The sequence below is a fragment of the Ostrea edulis genome, chromosome 6 (genome assembly GCF_947568905.1).
Source record: "Ostrea edulis chromosome 6, xbOstEdul1.1, whole genome shotgun sequence".
Taxonomy (NCBI): Eukaryota; Metazoa; Mollusca; class Bivalvia; order Ostreida; family Ostreidae; genus Ostrea; species Ostrea edulis.
This window is the reverse complement of record NC_079169.1, coordinates 69,601,836-69,622,244: the sequence shown is the minus strand read 5'-3', so window position 1 is coordinate 69,622,244 and position 20,409 is coordinate 69,601,836. Positions and strand designations below refer to the sequence as shown.

The 20,409-nt window shown below is 34.8% G+C and overlaps 1 protein-coding gene across 1 annotated transcript; it reads left to right on the top strand.

Annotated features, from left to right (window-relative positions):
- The first annotated feature begins 256 nt into the window (after window positions 1–256).
- LOC125646396 (1,5-anhydro-D-fructose reductase-like) lies at window positions 257–18,303 on the top strand. Its single transcript, XM_048872642.2, has 10 exons — window positions 257–680; window positions 4,720–4,884; window positions 6,814–6,930; window positions 7,285–7,362; window positions 7,533–7,649; window positions 8,200–8,306; window positions 10,674–10,749; window positions 12,874–12,957; window positions 13,259–13,341; window positions 16,350–18,303. The coding sequence occupies exons 1-10, from the start codon at window positions 588–590 to the stop codon at window positions 16,390–16,392; spliced, it is 963 nt and encodes a 320-aa protein (XP_048728599.1). The 5' UTR covers window positions 257–587; the 3' UTR covers window positions 16,393–18,303.
- Window positions 18,304–20,409: the final 2,106 nt, after the last annotated feature.

The window sequence follows — 20,409 nt, the reverse complement described above, 5'->3', positions numbered from 1 at the left end:
CGCCCCACCCCCTTCTTCGCTAGCCAAGGGTGACGATCCACGGTGTTTCTCTATGAATAGACTTTTTAGAGAAACACCGTGGATCGTCACCCTTGGCTAGAGAAGATGCATACCCCCTTTCGCTGATTTCATATTTTTCATTGGGTAGGGGGTGGGGGGGGGGGGGTGTACATACAGTGTACTTAAGGTGTCTGTAGGTGACTATAACAATGTGATAATTTTTACTGGTTGAGTTTGAATTCAAAATTCGCGCCCTGGAAAACTATGATCACATAAAATCATGTCGGAGTCAAGGACATTCTTATCTGGGACGAAGCTCAGCCGTTCAGCTAGATAACACCTAACGTGCACGTGCTCTTACTATTTGCCACATAAAGCTAAGATAGTCTAGTATCTTTTGAATAATATCATCGGAGGCTATTTTTCTGCATCTTTATTTGCAAACTTTTAGAAGACGCCATCGCGTGTCTTCGTATGTTGTAAGCAAAACAATATTTGACCGAATTTACTCGGATTGTCTCGGCTCAAAGAGTATTTAGCACTAGGAGAGGACTCTCTAAGACTTGTGAGTTTTAAATGCAAGTGCAATGGCCAGTACGATTGACAATCAAATCCTGCTGAAATTGGACGATAAAAGTTATTTACCAGCGTTGGGATTTGGAACATATGCTCCCAAAGAGGTATGAATGAAACTTTCTGCAAACACATCATAGGTGACCTAATTTCACCCCTAGCTTAAATAATAAACTGACCTACATCTGCATCGTGTGTACAGGTGAATTTGGCTTTAAAGAATCTTATGAATAATTGTGTCAAAGACTTTACAAGCCGGGGAAGGGGGGGGGGGGGGGGGATTTAATAGATGTCAATGGCTAGCTTTTCACCTGCTTTCAGGGCAATTTTAGTAATTTACACAAAATTTAAGTAGTATGAAGAATAGATGAAAACTGCATGTGATGATATATTTATCAATAATTGCTTTCTGGTAATGAGCTTTGTTATTAAGCAGATATACCCTCCACAGTGAGGTCCAGTCCAAAGACTATTTCTACCAACGTAGCTATTAATAGCTACCTAGGTATTTAAACCTACTTAAAGTAGCTACTTCTACCTACTTTTACCTGTAAATATAAATAAAGAATAATTAAGGTGCATCTAAATCTAGGGCTGAAACAATTCACCAAAATATCGATACTGTTCAATATAAACACTCGATCGATTCAATGTTCGATTTATGGCCTCGATTTTCGGTTCGATGTGTTTAAATTAATACAAACGGGTTCAGTAAAATACATCAGGCTCGGCCTGTACTTATTTTTACCTGCATGAGGGACAAAATGGCATTGAATAAAGTTCAGAATGTTGTTTGCCTTGAGGTTGATAAAAATAATAATGATCAAACTTTATTAGTTTAAACTACAGAGCCAACAGGTGTCTTACTGTTTGGCAGTTTGGAAACATTTTGCTTTTAAAATTAAGATTTTGATTCTTGGTAATTAATTTTTTCTTCGATGTTACTATTGGTTTCTTCTGTAAATTGTATTGTATTGAAAGTATTGAATCGTGGCATAAGTATTGCAATATATATCGTATCGTGAAGGGGGCGTATCGTTTTAGCCCTATCTAAATCTTTTAAACAGGTCAGTCGTTTTATGTATCATGTTGTACATGTGCAAGACAAAATTTGAAGTGTAAAGTTAAATACTTTACGATGGTGGAGAATGTAGAGGAAATGCTTGAAAAATCACCTCAAAAACCTTGTAAAAGTGCATGAAGGTAAACTTAAAAATTAATACAGATTTGTAAGACATTCTAGACTTCTTATAATGTATCTTTGATCCCACGCTCCTAGATAATGGAACTGGGTGTAGTTATTGATGCAGATTTGAAAGGTTAGAAAGTAATCATTTTTATGCCCCCGAGATTGGAGATCAGGGGGCATATTGCTTTTGTCCTGTCTGTCATTCTGTCCGAAACTTTAACCTGGCTAATAACTTTTGAACGGTAAGTGCGAGAGCTTTGCTAATTTACATGAGTATTCCTTCTTACAAGACCTTCCTGTGGGTACCAACATTTTCGACCCTGTGACCTTGACCTTGGAGTTTGACCTACTTTTTGAAAACTTTAACCTTACTAATAACTTTTGAACAGTAAGTGCTAGAGCTTTGATATTTCACATGAGTATTCCTTATGACAAGACCTTCTTGTGGGTACCAACATTTTTGACCCTGTGACCTTGGAGTTTGACCTACTTTTTAAAACTTTAACCTTGCTAATTACTTTTGAACAGTGTAGGACTGCAACGAGTACCTGAAATAACCGAAAACCGGGGGTCGTGTTGTTCGGGTCGGGTTCTGCTCCATTTTTCCGTATTTCGGTTCGGGTTTGGTTTTAATAAATATAGAATCATTATGTTGTCAAAATCTTCAAAGGTGGCTGTATTTTGATCAATTGTTAAATGATGGCATTGTGAACAAAACTTTAAATAATGGCAGTATTTGAAAGATATGTCAGATGCATTGAAAATACGCCACAGGAACAACATCGTCAATGACAAAACATTGAAAGCATGGATGGAAACGAGTAGAAGTGACAATGCTGTTTCTAGTACCATGGATGTCGAGACTAAATATCAGTCCACGTCCCCGAGTAACTATTGTGACAAAACACAATAAAGGTTTTGATTTTAACTGTATATTAGATTTTTAAAATAGTTATATAGACCCAACCCGAACCGAAATACCCGAACCCGAAGTAAAAAATTTAGAACCAACTCAACCCGAACAGTTTTGTAACCGTGACAGTCCTAGAACAGTGGGTGCTAGAGCTTTGATATTTCACATGAGTATTCTTGTGACAAGACCTTTCCAGGTACTAAACCTTTTGACCTTGACATTTGACCTACTTTTCAAAAAAATTGACATTGGTCATAACTTCTAAATGGTAATTTATATTAGAGCTTTCATATTGCACAAGAGCATTTCTTGTGACAAGATCTTTCTACTGGTACCAAGATATTTGTCCTTGTGACCTTGGCCATCTTTGGAATTGGCCATTATCGGAGGCATTTGTGTTTCACAAACACATCCTGTTTGTCCAATATTTTTGTGGTATTCATCGTCAGTGTAAGTAAATCAAGAAATTTGGTACACACCTTATTGCGCCGTTCCTACGTTTGGCCACCAAATGCAAGTAAAGGAAAAAGTAGGTAAAAATAGCTACCTGGAGTAGGTTTAAATACCTAGGAAGCTATGAGTAGCTACGAAAGTAGAAATGGTCTCTGGACTGGACCTGGTGAAGTCAGTGGGAGGGGAGGGGAGGGGGTGATTGAAAGTTGCAATACCACTGGTACTTAGTTTTGTTACAATAGTGTTGGCACTCAGCATGTACTTACTTACTGGGTTCCCTGGGGAACATAGGGCCGCAACCACACTCTTCCAACGTACACAGTTCTGGGCGATCCTCCTAGCTCAGCCCATGTCATTCCAGCAGCCTTGACACCTTCGTTTACGCTTCTGCGCCAGGTCTGTCTGGGTCTTCCTACTTTTCTTTTGCTCTCCGGGTTCCATTCAAGGGCTTGTCTGATGATGTTTGATGAGGACTTTTGAAAAGTGTGGCCAATCTAGCTCCACTTCCGTTTTCTGATTTCCAGGTCTATTGGAACTTACTTGGTCTTATTCCAGAGTTCTGAATTTGGAATAACATCTGGCAATCTGATGTTAATGAGGCGTTGGAGACATCTGTTGATAAATGTCTGGAGCTTGTGGGTGTTTGTTTTCGTTGTTTGCCAAGTTTCAGAGCCATAAAGAAGGACAGATTTTACATTGGTGTTAAAAATTTTGATTTTGTTGTGAATTGAAAAGGCAGAGGAATTCCAGATTGGTCTGAGGACAATAAAGGCATGTCAGGCTTTGTTGATGCGACTCTTTATGTCCTCGTTTGTCCCGTCATCTTTGCTAACCACACTACCAAGATAGACAAACTTGTCTGTTTCCTTGATGTCTTCCTGTCCAAACTCAGCATGTAGACAACTATAAAATCTTTCTAGATGTAGCTGATTTCATGTATATCATGTCTCCTCAAATTGATTTAATTTATAATCTCAAATTGATTTAATTTATAATACTGTACTTGACAAGCATTCAGTTGAAGGAAATCAAGAGTATTAAGACTGCTGTCCTAAATTTATATGTACTAGGTAGAGCTTAACTCTTTGTAGTGGTGTAGTAACATAACTGTCACATGGAAACTGAAAACTATTGTCCTTGACTACAGAGTTGATGTTTTAGAATAGATACACTAGCTATAAGTTACATGACTGTCTCAAGTTTTTGTTATGTTTTTCATTGCTACATGTACTGTACATTGCATTTAAATCTGCAAATAGATATTAATTGTTGCTTACCCAAAAATCATACTGGTATACCTTGAAAAATTTGTATGAAAGAACTGCTACATATATGATGAGGGTCTTTAATTTTGCTTAAACAAAAAAGTGAAATTTTCCAGATCTATCTGAGATACAATCTTTCTAAGACTGACTATAAGCTTTGAGAGACGATTCTGATGTAAGATTGACTAAGCTTTAAGAGTTTGCTTCTGATTTAAGATTGACTTATAAGCTTTGAGAGAGGCTTCTGATTTAAGATTGACTAAGCTTTGAGAGTTAATTGCTTCTGATTTAAAATTGACTAAGTTGAGAGATGCTTCTGATTTAAGAGTGAAGACGATGTTTATGAGGCAGTGCGTGTTGCCATAAAGACGGGTTATAGACATCTAGACTGTGCTGCCATCTACAGGAATGAACGAGCAGTGGGTCAAGCTATTAAAAAATCGATTGTGGAAGACAAAGTTACGCGAGAGGACTTGTTTATTGTCAGTAAGGTATGTATACAATTAAGTTTCAAAGATCCAGCCGAGATTTAGTAAATCTTGTTTTGGGAGACTTATTGTTTTTGTTCAGTTCTTGTTATTCTTCCACATGTTGTTCTCCTTGTGTCTGCAGCCGTTCTCTATAACCTTTGATGAAAGTAATAGATATTCAAGGATATGATAGGCCAATGTATCTAGTTGTGCAGAAATGTTTTTGTTTTCAGATTGAAGGGGGTCCATGTACATTTTTTGGAAATCAAATCGGGGTAGGAAGGGGTGTGTGTGTGTGTGTGTCTAACTAAGGACACTATGGGGGAAAAAAAATGAATTCCAAAATTCAACAGATATAACTTGACAAATATGATAGATAAAGTTCTTGGTTCTTCGGAAACGAGAAGAGAAGCACAGGTCACAAACAAGTGTCAAAGGGACTCTAGTGACCTTGGAAAATAAAATTGTTATTGCTTCAGAACCAGGTCTGATAGAGACATGGGATCTTCAGATCTGATGAAAAGATGATGGGATTCAAGGTCAAGTGACTCCAGCGACCTTGAACATAAAACTGGTATATTTTAGAACTGGAATTGGTAGAGACATGAGATCTTCAGAAATGATTAAAGGATACCAACTAGTACCAAGGTCAAATGACTCCCGTGACCTTGATCATAAAAATTCATATAATTACAATAAATTACTTAAGAAGCAGAATCGGTATAGAGACATGAAATTTTCATTAATCATAAAAGGATGTTGTGACCTACAAACTAGTATGTCCAGTGACCTTGATCTTTGACCTTGATCATAAAAACTTGTATGTATTGATATATACATGTATTATTATTTACATGCATTACCCTGTAGTGTAAGGCAACTAGTAACATAAAAAAAAATCCTCCTGTTAACTTACATGTATTTGACACACAGAATTTTTTCAAATTTATGTTCCATTGTCTCAAGCCATTGCTCAAAGTTCTTCCACTCCCTTTTACTCTTGTCTGTTTGAGAACAGAAAGTCTCGTAAATTTCTTCCACCCCTTCTACTCTTGGCTGTTTGAGCACACAGAGTGTCGTAAATTTATCGATATCTATTGAATTGCGATGTCATTTTTCTGCCAGTGATGTGGATTGTTTATAATCAGAGTATTTTAAGAGTTATAGATAGCAATTATTTTTTCAGACTCACATGGCAGTACCATATAAATTTGACCTTGACCTTAGACTTTGAAAAACAACAGTTATCTTCCTCTTATCATTGACAACATGTGTACCAATTAATTTTCATGATCTATGAGTACTGTTTTTCTTTCATGAAAGTGTGACCTTCATCTTTGACCTTCTGACCCACAAGGTGCTGATAGATAGATACGTGCACTATGCCATAATACGACCTGTCACAGTTTTATGGAGGTCAAAACAAAAACTGTGTCAGTTTTCTCTACTTCTACTGTTCGTAGAACTACCATTTTAGTATAGAGTTTTTCCTGAGAAAAATGTTCAAATGTTGATATAAGTTATGTGAGAATTCGTTAACGATAAAGGGGTTACTTATGGTACTCGTTTGAATTTTTCCTGGTGTTGATGTTCATCGCCATTTTTCCGTGTAATTGATCATGTCAAAGTTGCATGATTCGCCACCGTGCAGTAGCAGGCCTTAGCTTACTATTGAATCACCTAAGTATCTCAGTAAGATGTTGTTGTATGAGCAAGGTGGCTCTGACAGGTGAGCAGTATGAACTTGGGTCTTTTTTCAGAGGATGACCTAATGTGGAATGCAATACGAATTGTATGTTTTGGAATATATTCACTTTAAATTATATCAGGCCCTGGTTTACAGAATTCATTAATTAAACATCAAGGAAGGTATGAAAGTGACTTTTTTAAAACAAGTCAATATTTTTAGAAGTTTTTGAATAAAAATTCATGTGATAACTTTTATTCTAGCTATGGAACTCCTGTCACAGACCAGATTTGGTAAGAGCCAGTTTGAAAAAGAGCATGGAGGATCTAGGACTTCAGTATTTGGATTTATATCTCATTCACTGGCCTACTGGTTTAAAAGTTAGTTTATTATCCAATATCATAGAATATGTATAATGGTTGTATATTAAAGGCAAATTCATTCGGCTTCGTGCATTTAAGGATATTTATTTCTTATGATATTGTTGTTATGTCAGGTTAAAATGTCAATATTTTCATGGAAAAATGTATTGCATTCAAACAGCACATATTTATAATGATAAATGAACTTGTATATACCTGTATTGGCATTTCTTACAATGTAGTTTGTACATTGTATAAATGTGATAGTTTGCATTCAGAATATTCACACATAAATTAATTTTTTTTCTGTGTTCGTTTTTATGATTTATAATCTTGTGTTGAGAAATGTGACTGTTCTGTTTCTCTATTCAGGAGGGTGGTGAGTTTATACCTAGGGATGAAAAAGGCAATGTTTTGTACTCGGACGTCGACTATGTGGACACATGGAAGGCAAGTCGTGACTACACTTATTTAGTAAACTGAAGTAGTGATTATATTATACTTGACGTATTAAAGGATTTTGAATTTTTCTGTAATGACATAAAATTCAATGACCTGTACATCCTGACATCTTGTATACCAACTCAGAATGTAGACCTCTTGTTTGTGCCTTGTTGTAGGCAATGGAAGACTGTGTGGACGAGGGCCTTGTGAAATACATTGGTTTATCCAACTTCAACAGTGAACAAATTCAAAGAATTCTGGATGTAGCTCGAATCAAGCCTGTAATCAATCAGGTATTGTGTTCTACAGTTTGGTTTTTTTGGTGATACAGAAACCATTAATGATACAGAACAGTGAAACAGAAATGATACAGAAACCATCAATGTCTATGTCAAGGACAATTTTCAATACTATAGGTGAATTCTGGAAAATGAACAATTGATGGAGTATTTATGGAACCATTTTGCCTTCCCAACTTAATATAATCTCCATTCTCTAGAATTTATTTTTTTAAAACACATTTGATGTAATTTGACTATCAATTAATAAAGAAAATATGAATTTAGAATTTGAATGATGTGGAACAATATTGTGTTAGCAACAAAATGGAGATAGAGGAATGGAATGTTTTGTTATGTCATTCCTAGGAAGGCATATGGTGCGACTTGACCTCAGCTCAGTTTATACTATATATTAAAAAATGTCAATAAAGTTAGATTAACCAATCAAATTGCATAATTTTACAAGTGAATTTGAATTATATACAGATAAGAGTTATGGTACTAATAATAATTTGACATCTTCTTTATGTTATCTTTGATAGTATCTAGTGTATTTTTATAGGTTGAATGCCATATATACTTTAGCCAAGAAAAACTGATTGAATTCTGCAAAGCACGAGGGATAGTGGTAACAGCATATTCTCCTTTCGCTAGTCCTGGACACAAAAGGTAAGTGTGGTAATCAATATCGTGGTGCTACTTGTACTGTAATCATATAATATTGGTGTACTGGATATGTTAAGTGTTAGGTCACCTGAGTCACTCAGGCAACCTACTGTATATGTATTGTCATTGGTCTTCATTCATTGTGCGTTGTTTGTTAACGATTGAATATTTTTAACTTCTTGAATGCTAAGACCAGTTGCATTCAAATTTGATATGAAGCATGATAGAGATAAGATGAATATAGATTGTTATTTTCATAATAATTTTACCCTTGGGACTCTAGGGGTATGGAAAAAACTCTTTTAAAATAGCAAAATTTTCAAAAAACTTCTCTTTTCTACATATCTTGAAGGAATGAATGCATGGTGAGGAATAGCATTAAGCCCTCTACCAAAAATGTTTTTAAGGACCCCCTCCATGTAATAGACTTAGTTCTGCCTCCAGAGCAGAGCCAAAATTTTTCAGGGTGAAAATGTATGTAATCTTAGAAAATTTTCTTTACTGCTGCACATCTTGAAGGAAAACTAAATCATAGTTAGGGCAAGGGCTTTTCTTCCAGGTTGGGGCCAAAATTGTTATATTGTGAAAATGTATTGGTAAATAATTTTAGAAAATCTTCTCCTCTTGATAACTGTCCTTTCAAGTCTTTTCAAATTTGGTATGAAGTATCTTTAGGACAATGGGGACATACATGTACATTGTATAGTGAATTTCAGGACTCCTGCACCCTTGGGGGCAGGGCAGAAAGTGCCAAAAATTGACCAATTTCAAAAATCTTTTTCCTTACAATAGCACATCTGTAAGAAAACTAAATACATGGTGATGTAGAGCAGGAAGGCCTCTACCAAAATGTGAATTTCATGATCCACAGGGTAGAGGTTCTGACTCTAGGGTGGGACCAAACTTGGCATGTAGTGCTTATATGTAAGAACATCTTTCTTTATTGCTAATGGTACTACATGTATATCAAACTGGATATTTAGAAGGAGCAGGTAGCCCAAGATAGTAAATTTCATTATCCCAATGATAGGGGTTTTGGTACCAGGTGGGGTTAAAAATGGTCATAGTGATTAAGTGTGTACATTAACAATTGAATATTTTTAACTTTGTCTTGATATCCTCCAATTTTTTCAAATTTGGTATGAATCATCTTTGGGACAAGGGGGGCATGAATTGTAAATTCCAGGACTTTTGCACCCCTGGAGCCGTAGAGACAGCTAAAACTGCAAAAAAAATTGACCATTTGAAATTAACTCCTTCTCTCTACAACTGCAATTATGAAGATTCTTGGACTGCTCAACAGATTTTTTTGAAACTTTGAAGTTAATTAGGACACCCTGTGCAGATGTACCTATTCCCAGAAAATTCTGATACAATAATTTTTGTGGGAGTTATGCCCCTTTTGAACTTACAATTTCGAGCCCATCTGTCCTGTTCTTGTCAGCGCAACTCCTCTGAGACCGCTCAACAGAATTTTTTGAAACTTTGTAGTTAATAAGGACACTTTGTGTAGATGTGCCTATTCCCAGAAAATTTTGATTCAATAATTTTTGTGGGAGTTATGCCCCTTTTGGACTTAGAATTTCGAGTCTGTCTGTCCTGTTGTTGCAGTAATGCATATCATTACCATTCATCATGTGAGGCATTGTCAAGCAATGTTGGAGCATGGGGTATATGAGCTTGCTCACTTTTGCTTTCTTTCATTTAGCTTAAATATGCATAATAGGAAAATTATTATAGATTTTGTAGCCCTTGGGGCTAGTGATATTTTCAACTAATACTCAGGTGACAGGTAAGGTCCATGGGCTTCCTGTTTAGGCCAAAAAAAAAAAAAATATATAAATCTATAGTTTCTCAATCACCACCGCATCAGGTCAAACATTGCCACATTGATCAATTTTATATTTTTCCAAGTTGAAAAAGAAAATTGAGTTATTCCCCTTTTCATTTGCCAGTAGATTAAAGGTAAAAGTAAGAATCAGTGTGTTTATTGAATGTCAAGAAAAGAGAGATAAGATCTTTATTGGCTGATGAAAATTTGGCCAGATTTTAAAATCAAAGCTATATATGCTGTAATCTTTTGGATATTATCGTAGGAATAAAAAGCATGTGTTTTATATCAAGTTATGTAAGTTATACACTTTATGCAAATTATGCAATTTAACTCAATCAGATTAAAAAGTTATCAAGCAAATTTCCTTTCTGACCATGTATTAAATCTCTGAGTCAGAGAGTGAACACCTCATTTTGAAATATTCATGATCATGTGACGTACATGTATGCGGAAGTTCGAAAGTCAACAAATTACGTGATATGTGAAAGCGTGGAATTTTAAGTATAATTGCATAAAATGAAATTTCTTTTCTTCAGTATTCCATTCACCCCATGCCTAGAGGAGCCTGTCATTGTCGATATTGCAAAAAGCAAAGGAAAGGCACCCTCTCAGGTAGTTACAACTTCATATACATTACATGTATGATAATATGTAACAGAAAGATACATCACATGTATGGTAATCAGTAACAGAAAGATACATCACATGTATAATAATGTGTAACAGAAAGATACATTACATGTATGATAATGCGTAACAGAAAGATACATCACATGTATGATAATGCGTAACAGAAAGACACATTACAGGTATGGTAATCAGTAACAGAAAGATACATTACGTGTATGATAATGCGTAACAGAAAGATACATTACATGTATGGTAATCAGTAACAGAATGATACATTACATGTATGATAATGCGTAACAGAAAGATACATTACATGTATGGTAATGCATAACAGAAAGATACATTACATGTATGGTAATCAGTAACAGAAAGATACATTACATGTATGGTAATGCGTAACAGAAAGACACATTACAGGTATGGTAATCAGTAACAGAAAGATACATTATGTGTATGATAATGCGTAACAGAAAGATACATCACATGTATGGTAATCAGTAACAGAAAGATACATCACATGTATAATAATGTGTAACAGAAAGATACATTGCATGTATGATAATGCGTAACAGAAAGATACATCACATGTATGATAATGCGTAACAGAAAGACACATTACAGGTATGGTAATCAGTAACAGAAAGATACATTACGTGTATGATAATGCGTAACAGAAAGATACATTACATGTATGGTAATCAGTAACAGAATGATACATTACATGTATGATAATGCGTAACAGAAAGATACATTACATGTATGGTAATGCATAACAGAAAGATACATTACATGTATGGTAATCAGTAACAGAAAGATACATTACATGTATGGTAATGCGTAACAGAAAGACACATCACAGGTATGGTAATCAGTAACAGAAAGATACATTATGTGTATGATAATGCGTAACAGAAAGATACATCACATGTATGGTAATCAGTAACAGAAAGATACATCACATGTATAATAATGTGTAACAGAAAGATACATTGCATGTATGATAATGCGTAACAGAAAGATACATTACATGTATGATAAAGCGTAACAGAAAGACACATTACAGGTATGGTAATCAGTAACAGAAAGATACATTATGTGTATGATAATGCGTAACAGAAAGATACATCACATGTATGGTAATCAGTAACAGAAAGATACATTGCATGTATGATAATGCGTAACAGAAAGATACATTACATGTATGATAAAGCGTAACAGAAAGATACATTACATGTATGGTAATCTGTAGCAGAAAGATACATTACATGTATGGTAATCAGTAACAGAAAGATACATTACATGTATGATAATGCGTAACAGAAAGACACATTACATGTATGGTAATCAGTAACAGAAAGATACATTATGTGTATGATAATGCGTAACAGAAAGATACATCACATGTATGGTAATCAGTAACAGAAAGATACATTACATGTATGATAAAGCGTAACAGAAAGATATATTACGTGTATGATAAAGCGTAGCAGAAAGATACATTACATGTATGGTAATCAGTAACAGAAAGATACATTACGTGTATGGTAATGTGTAACAGAATGGACCTGACTGGGATTCAAATCCAGGACTTCTTAATCTCTTGTCAGGTGCTCTAGCAACCTCCATAGAGGTTTTGCTAACAATAAAGGATCTTTATCCCGTGACAAGTTTATCTACATCTGTTAGTTCCATGTACCCTTCTATCAGGGGTGTAATGCAAATACGTTGTATTAGAAAAATAAAGCACATTGATCAAACTGGGTTGACTGCCACATTTTACTACAATAGATAGATATTACAATAGATATTACAATAGGTAAATATTACAATAGATAGATATTACAATAGATAAATATTACAATAGATAGATATTACAATAGATAAATATTACAATAGATAGATATTACAATAGATAAATATTACAATAGATAAATATTACAATAGAGATATTACAATAGATAAATATTACAATAGATAAATATTACAATAGATAGATATTACAATAGATATATATTACAATAGATAGATATTAAAGATAACAGACATTTCTGTGTTTGAAATACGTTTGACATGAATTTGAAACAAAACCACTGGTTTTCTTTTCAGGTCATTTTAAGGTTTCTTCTACAGAGAGGCATGATAGTAATTCCTAAATCTGTTAGTCCAAAGAGAGTTATTGAAAACTTCCAGGTAAACTATTTATTGATTATATCTGGTCTACAGTCTTTTTTCTCAAACTCGTGTCAGGTACATGAACTATTAAAGTATTAATGGAGTTTTTTGTTTACATGGTTCCAGATGAAATATTAATTATATGCACTGTAACTGTATTGTTACATAAAGAAGAACACAATGATTCTGTTAAAAATGATGTATGTAATAAATTAGATTTGATTTGGTGTGTTGCAACTGTTTATGTTTTTAAAAGACAATTTGTCATTAATGTATACACACAGAAGAGAGGGGAAATAACCCAGTGTTTGTATTTCAGGTGTTTGATTTTGAATTGACTGATGAAGAAATGAAAAAGATACTAGCTTTGAATAAAAATCACAGAATAAATACTGAGGACATGTGAGTAGGATCATTTCAGTTCCTGTATATACAATAGATCCCACACTCACACACTGATTGTAGGATCATTTCAGTTCCTGTATATACAATAGATCCCACACTCACACACTGATTGTAGGATCATTTCAGTTCCTGTATATACAATAGATCCCACACTCACACACTGATTGTAGGATCATTTCAGTTCCTGTATATACAATAGATCCCACACTCACACACTGATTGTAGGATCATTTCAGTTCCTGTATATACAATAGGTCCCACACTCACACACTGATTGTAGGATCATTTCAGTTCCTGTATATACAATAGGTCCCACACTCACACACTGATTGTAGGATCATTTCAGTTCCCATATATACAATAGATCCCACACTCACACACTGATTGTAGGATCATTTCAGTTCCTGTATATACAATAGATCCCACACTCACGCACTGATTGTAGGATCATTTCAGTTCCCGTATATACAATAGATCCCACACTCACGCACTGATTGTAGGATCATTTCAGTTCCTGTATATACAATAGATCCCACACTCACACACTGATTGATAAACACTGAAATTCATTACTCTGGTTCCACAAGCTTGCAGTGTTGGAGACATAATTTGTACAAAAATTCATTATATTCATCACTACATATATAACCCAGTATGAGTACATTATAGACAGAATTACAGATGTGGCCTTTGCTTCAGCTTCAAAACTGAACATACATATTTACCCGAAAATAAAGATCTTGCGAATAAGCGGGGACAGTATTACATATTTATGTAGATTTTCTCATAATGTGCTTTATAAAAATACGGCATTTTTGATAGAGGTTGTAGCAAGGTATTCTTCATAGCTCTTTTTTTAAACTCTGATTTGCATAAATATGTAGTAAAACATTTAATTTTTATGCAGTTTAAAAGGCATATCTCGTAGAATATGGGGCATGGCATTGAAAATATGGAAGTCTTAAAGAAATGACATTGTCAGTCTGTCCATCACCACTTTTGTGGCAAAATATTTTAAACAGTTTTTATGCCCCTCTTCAAAGAAGAAGGGCATATTGCTATGCACCTGTCGGCCGGTCGGTATGTTGTTCGGTAGGTAGTCCAAATGTTGTCCACTCAATATCTTGAAAACTATTCACTTCATCGTAATGATATTTCATATATGGGTTGTTTACGAGTAGAAGAGAACCCCCTATTGTTTTTCAAGTCAAAAGTCAATTTACTCTGGACATAGGAAGATGCTATCCACTCAATAACTTGAGAATCCTTTCCTTGACAGACATTAAACTTGGTACACTGATACATTATGAGGAGTAGATGACCCCTATTGATTTTGAGGTCACATGGTCAAAGATCATGGGTCAAACTGGACATAGGAATATACTGACTGTTCAATGTCTAGAGAACCCTTTGCTTGACATACATCAAATTTGGCACACTGGTACATCTTCAGGAGAAGATGACCCCTATTGATTTTGAGGTCAAGTGGTCAAAAGTCAAGGGCCATACTGGACATAGGAATATACTGTTTGCTCAATATCGTGAGAATCCTGTGCTTGATAGACATCAAACTTGGTACACTGATACATCTTTAGGAGATGACCCCCATTGATTTTGAGGTCACATGGTCAAAGGTCAAGGTTAAAACTGGACATAGGAATATACTGTTTGCTCAATATCTTGAGAACCCTTTGCTTGACAGACATCAAACTTAGTATACTGGTACATCTTAAGGAGTAGATGACCCCTATTGATTTTGAAGTCACCTGGTCAAAGATCAAGGGTTAAACAGAACATAGTAATATATTGTCTCCTATATTTTAAGAATCATTTGCTTGATTGACACCAAACTTGGTACACTGGTACAGCATAGGGAGTAGATGACCCCTATTGATTTTTTGGTCACATGGTCAATCCACTCTGGACATAGGAAGATATTGTCTGCTCAATATTTTGAAATGGTTTGGCACTACTGTCAATCAGATGATGCATGTGTATAACCCTTTTCAATTTTGCCTCATGGGGGGCATTCATGTTTTACAAACATTTCTTGTCTTGAAAAGTTCTGTCCATCCATCTGTCTGTCTGTTCATCATCACTTTCTTTGCAATTCGATATCTCTTAACAGATTTCAACTAAAAGCTTTCATATTTTGTACAAAGGTAGTTAACCAATTGATTTTTTTATCATGAGAGCAAAAGTCCAGGGGTGCATTTTACAAATGAACTTACGACTCATGAACAACTTTACATACTGGCATTCTCCTGTTTATTGAAAGATAATTCACTCCAATGTAAAATAGTGAAGAAGTAATGTAGAAAATTAAGTTTCAGAAACGTTTTAATTCCCTCATTTAAACTAATAAGTGTAAGGTGAAGATAACGAACAGTGATCAATCTCGTAACTCCTTTAAGCAGTACAAAATAGAGAGTTGGGCAAACACGGACCCCTGCATGGACACACCAGAGGTGGGATGAGGTGCGTAGGAGGAGTGGTGTGTAATATAATTTAAGACTTGCGACTTTATCGTAAGTTGTTTTGTGAAACGATCTTCAGGTTACAGCGGACCTTCCAACAAAATTTACAGTTCAATTTGAGATTTCATATTTTATACAAATAGAAGTAGCTATAGTTGATTCTGCGGGTGAACATGAAATTGCAGAAGAACATACCCCAGTATTCATTTCTTTCTGACATTACAAACATTAATGAATTCTGTGTCAATAGCACAACTACACGTAATAGATGAATTAAGGTATCTGTGGAGCATGAATGAATCAATTTTCTGGTTCTTAATCTGCAATTGACATTTTGCATTTTCTTATTTTTTCCATTTATGAAATTGATGGGTTTAAGAATGGAAAGAATGACAAACTTCTAACAACAGAGAATTTAGTAGTTTACACACATACTTGTCATTTTCAGTAAACTTGGAATTACATTTTTGTATCTTATCAAATATTTTATTTATCATTGTGTTATTTGCCTCTTTTTTTGTTTTACAGAGCCTTGGCACACAAGTATTACCCATTCAACATTGAATTTTAACGAGCTGTTTCATCAACTGGATTTTATTCTGACAATCTATGCAAATACAGTTATCTGGTGTATGCCTTTTGTACTTGTTTCCTATAAGCAAACAGTATTACAGAGTGTATGTTTGGAATGGATGAAACTTTGTTCAAATACAATGTTATCTTTGTGAAGAAACAGAGAATTTAATTCATTCATTGAAAGCTTGATTGTTTATACCCTATTCAACAATTAGAATTTACTTCATAAGACAGTTTATGAAGAAATTTGTATAATAAGGGCTGCATTTCGCCCTCTAATATGATTTGCAATTTTATTTTTAGCAAAGATCACTTTTATTGATGAATGTATCCTCAATTTTCTATTATGATATGAAATTAAGATCTACATATATACATGTATGTGCGTTTTCCCTAAAATTTGAAATTTGACATAAGGTGTATTTTATTGAATCTTTCTCCTTTGTGGAAGTCCTAGGGACTTCGTGAACGTGATTTATGACGTAAATACATATTTCGTATCTTTGAAAGATGCATGTATGTCAGTAATAGAAAAGTTAATCTTGATTACAAAATGACTCACTGGGTTTTCTATGTACATGTATATCATGCTGGTAAATTTTTATTCAATATTGTAAAATTATTATTTTTGTATTTTACCTGAGCAAATTATATATATCATGGTGATCTTTGTCCAAATACAATGACAAACTATAAAATGCTTTATTTCTATAATCAAATATGAAATACGTTATTTCTATAATCAAATTTAAAATGCTTTATTCTATTGTCAAATAAGAAGAAAGTGAAGTTTATTTCAAATGCTATTTTTTTTTGCCACATAAATACAGATCTTTGTTGAAAAAAAAATTCAAACTTTCTTAGGGGTGAGGCCCTTATCCTCAGTAGCTCTTTTTCAGTTTGAATATTTTGAATATCTTTTTCGTATCCCTTTTTGTTTAAAGTGCTTATAGTGCCATATTTTGTTTTAAGCATTCACTTAGCTTTATTATGTAATTTTTATGAAGTTTTAAAGAACAAATCATTTGGCTCTTGGAGCAACATAGAGTTGTAAAATGCCACAAGTCTTGAAATTTGGCATAGTTATTGTATTCCAGTCTAAAAATACTCACCACCTCAGAAATTAGTATAATCTCAAGCTAACGACTGTGCATAAATTTGCATTGGTTAAATTTGTGAGGAAACGATAAGTAAGAACCTTTTTCTTCATTGTCATAAAATTTCATAAATTTTTTTTTACTAGCTGATGACCCTATTTGGTTTTAAGGTCAAAAGGTCACTACTTTGTAAACATGAATTTCAGTTTGGATAAACATGTTTTGTTGAACTTTGCTTTCAAGAACCATCATGGCCATGTGATGAAGTATTTCTTTAAGAATAATTGAATTGATGTAAATTTCATTTGAATTTACTAAAGTTTTTCGACAAAATGACAAAAATTTATGTTTTGATAGAGGTTGCTATAGAGTATCTATTATTGCAGCTTTTTCCAGACTTGCTGCAATTTACAAGTAGGTATTTGTTGAAGTTTTCCAAAAGTATCTGTTGGATTCTGTAAATATAAAAGAACTTTTTTTATTGGTTGATGACTATTGTAATTAAAGTATAGATTGTACTATTTTGGATGATTATAATTTATGATATACATGTAGGATTGGGAAGAAAACTTCAATACATAGAGTTGTAGAATAACACCTTGATACAACAATTAATTTGAATAATTACATGTTTAGTTATCAAGTACAGGAAAATGCATTTGTAGTGAATATATATGTGGTTATCTATGATAATTGTGTTTATTCGAACAAATTTTGTTCTTGCAATTGTTCATAATGATTCCGCAAAGAGACTTGGTGCTTTTGTTGATGTGTACCGTTTCTAATCAAGATAAAGTTTTAAAAGTTGTGCTATATTGTATGTTATTGTCAGATCTTACATATTTATTGTACATGTGAGAAAAGGGGGGGGGGGGTAATCTTGAAGCCAGGAGAAGTTATGAAAACTAGAGTGTACTTTCTGATTGTGCCCTCTTATTCCCACCCTTACTTCCTTTTGTGATCGTCCTTTGCCAATCGTATGCAAATACATTATGATATTCAACCTTATTTTGACAATGTAAAGGAAGGAAAACAAGAGCAATACTCATAATCCAAAACACACCCATCCAATATGTTCAGAAATAAAGTACTTGTTGGTCCTTCCCACAAAGTGATGCTTACACTGCACCATATCCCTATATTTATACATAGATGGTAGAATATATGTATTAAGTTTGATTATCTTAGTCTTATTAGTACTGTTTCTATTTTTTTTTATGCCCATCAAATCACGCAGATATGTTTGACCTTGAAAAACAATAGACATGATCTAGCTTTTTTGTTCCTGTTTTTATCTGACCCACAAGATGCTGACAGACACACTGACAATCTCTGCCATACTATAATATTAATCGTCTATCACAGACATATACAAATGATGAGCACTACCCTGTAATGGTTGGATAAAAAAAAATCCGTCCCATTCTGTAGCTCTTACAAGAGTGGGCAGACGGATGGATGGACGATGCCATAACATGGTACCTGTAAGTCCCCTCAAGGGATGGGCAGACAGATGTTGCCAAAACCTGAAACCATTGAAACATGAAGAAATAATGGTCTAGATACATAAGGAAATATATGATTTAAATCAGTTGTGACCTTGACCATGGACCTGCCCTTTGGTAAGGTCATGCAACATTCCTGATCTTCCCCCTTTCTTCTGTATGGTACATGTAATGATCTTCATATTCTTTGTAAATTATGCCGGGACTATTTGACACTCCTTATTTTCATTTCCCGTGGGGATCCGAAATAGAATAGATCCTTAGTATCGCTTGCTTGTGGTAAGAGACAACTAAATGGGGCGATCCTTTGGATGAAACCGCAAAAACCGAGGCTCTTTATCGCAGCAGATGTGGCACGATCAAGATCCCTCGCTACTGAAAGGCCGTAAGCGGCGCCGAGCATAGGCCTAAATTTTGCAGCCCTTCACCAGGGCAATTGTGGCGTCTCCAAATGAGTGAAATATTCTCGAGAATATTCTCAAGACGTTAAACAACCAGCCAACCTTATTTTCTTGAGGTGCCTCTTCACTCTGTCCAGCGTTTTCCTTAAGAAGAACACTCACTGGGATAAACAATGGCATTAGCCTGGTTGGCTTCCTGTTACCGTTCTGACCCCATTTCTTTGGTACTGTAACTAACAGGAGTGATTGCACAACCGCCCATTTTCAACGTTCACTGTCATCACTGATGGTCTCCTGAAAAAACTCACGGAGATCTCCGGGATCCTGTCTGATCCACGATTCCATGTTCGACACGCATACATAACCAGCAACCTCATCTTGCTTACATGACTCACTCGGGGAATAATCTTCAGCGTCATATTGTCTCCAAATTTTTTAGGGTTTGTGCAGTTAAAAGGTTTTGGTCGTATCATCTGCGCTCTCGGCTCCGACACATTGTCGATTCCATCAGTGTGGCTTAGTCCTGTATCAGAAACCCCTTCAGGTCTCATCAAAACTAGTTTGGCACTTGAAGACCTGTAGATGTCATATTCTCTACATGAACAACTTCCTCCCTACCTTATGACCCACAATCAACTTTATAGGTCAGGTCTGAGCACTTCCCGACGAATGTGCAAGGTCAATGCCTAATTGATGTCAATTTGGTCGACTTTCTTAGTTTTCTTAAACACTGTCAATAGGGCTGAATTTTTCATAAGCTAATGATCATGGTTTTCTTTTGTCTGAACAAAACTTGTTTAAAGCTTTTTCATACAATCTTGTAAGTCTTTTACAGTTGTTCCCAAACCCATAGACTTGCTCAAGTCGCTATGTTTAATAATTATATAGTGCTCTCTTTAATACTTTTGATAATGCCATTAAGTATGGTAGAGAGCAGAGAAACACAGTAAAATTTGGATGAAATGATAATGTAATAAAAACAACATAGAGACTTGAACAAGTCTACACG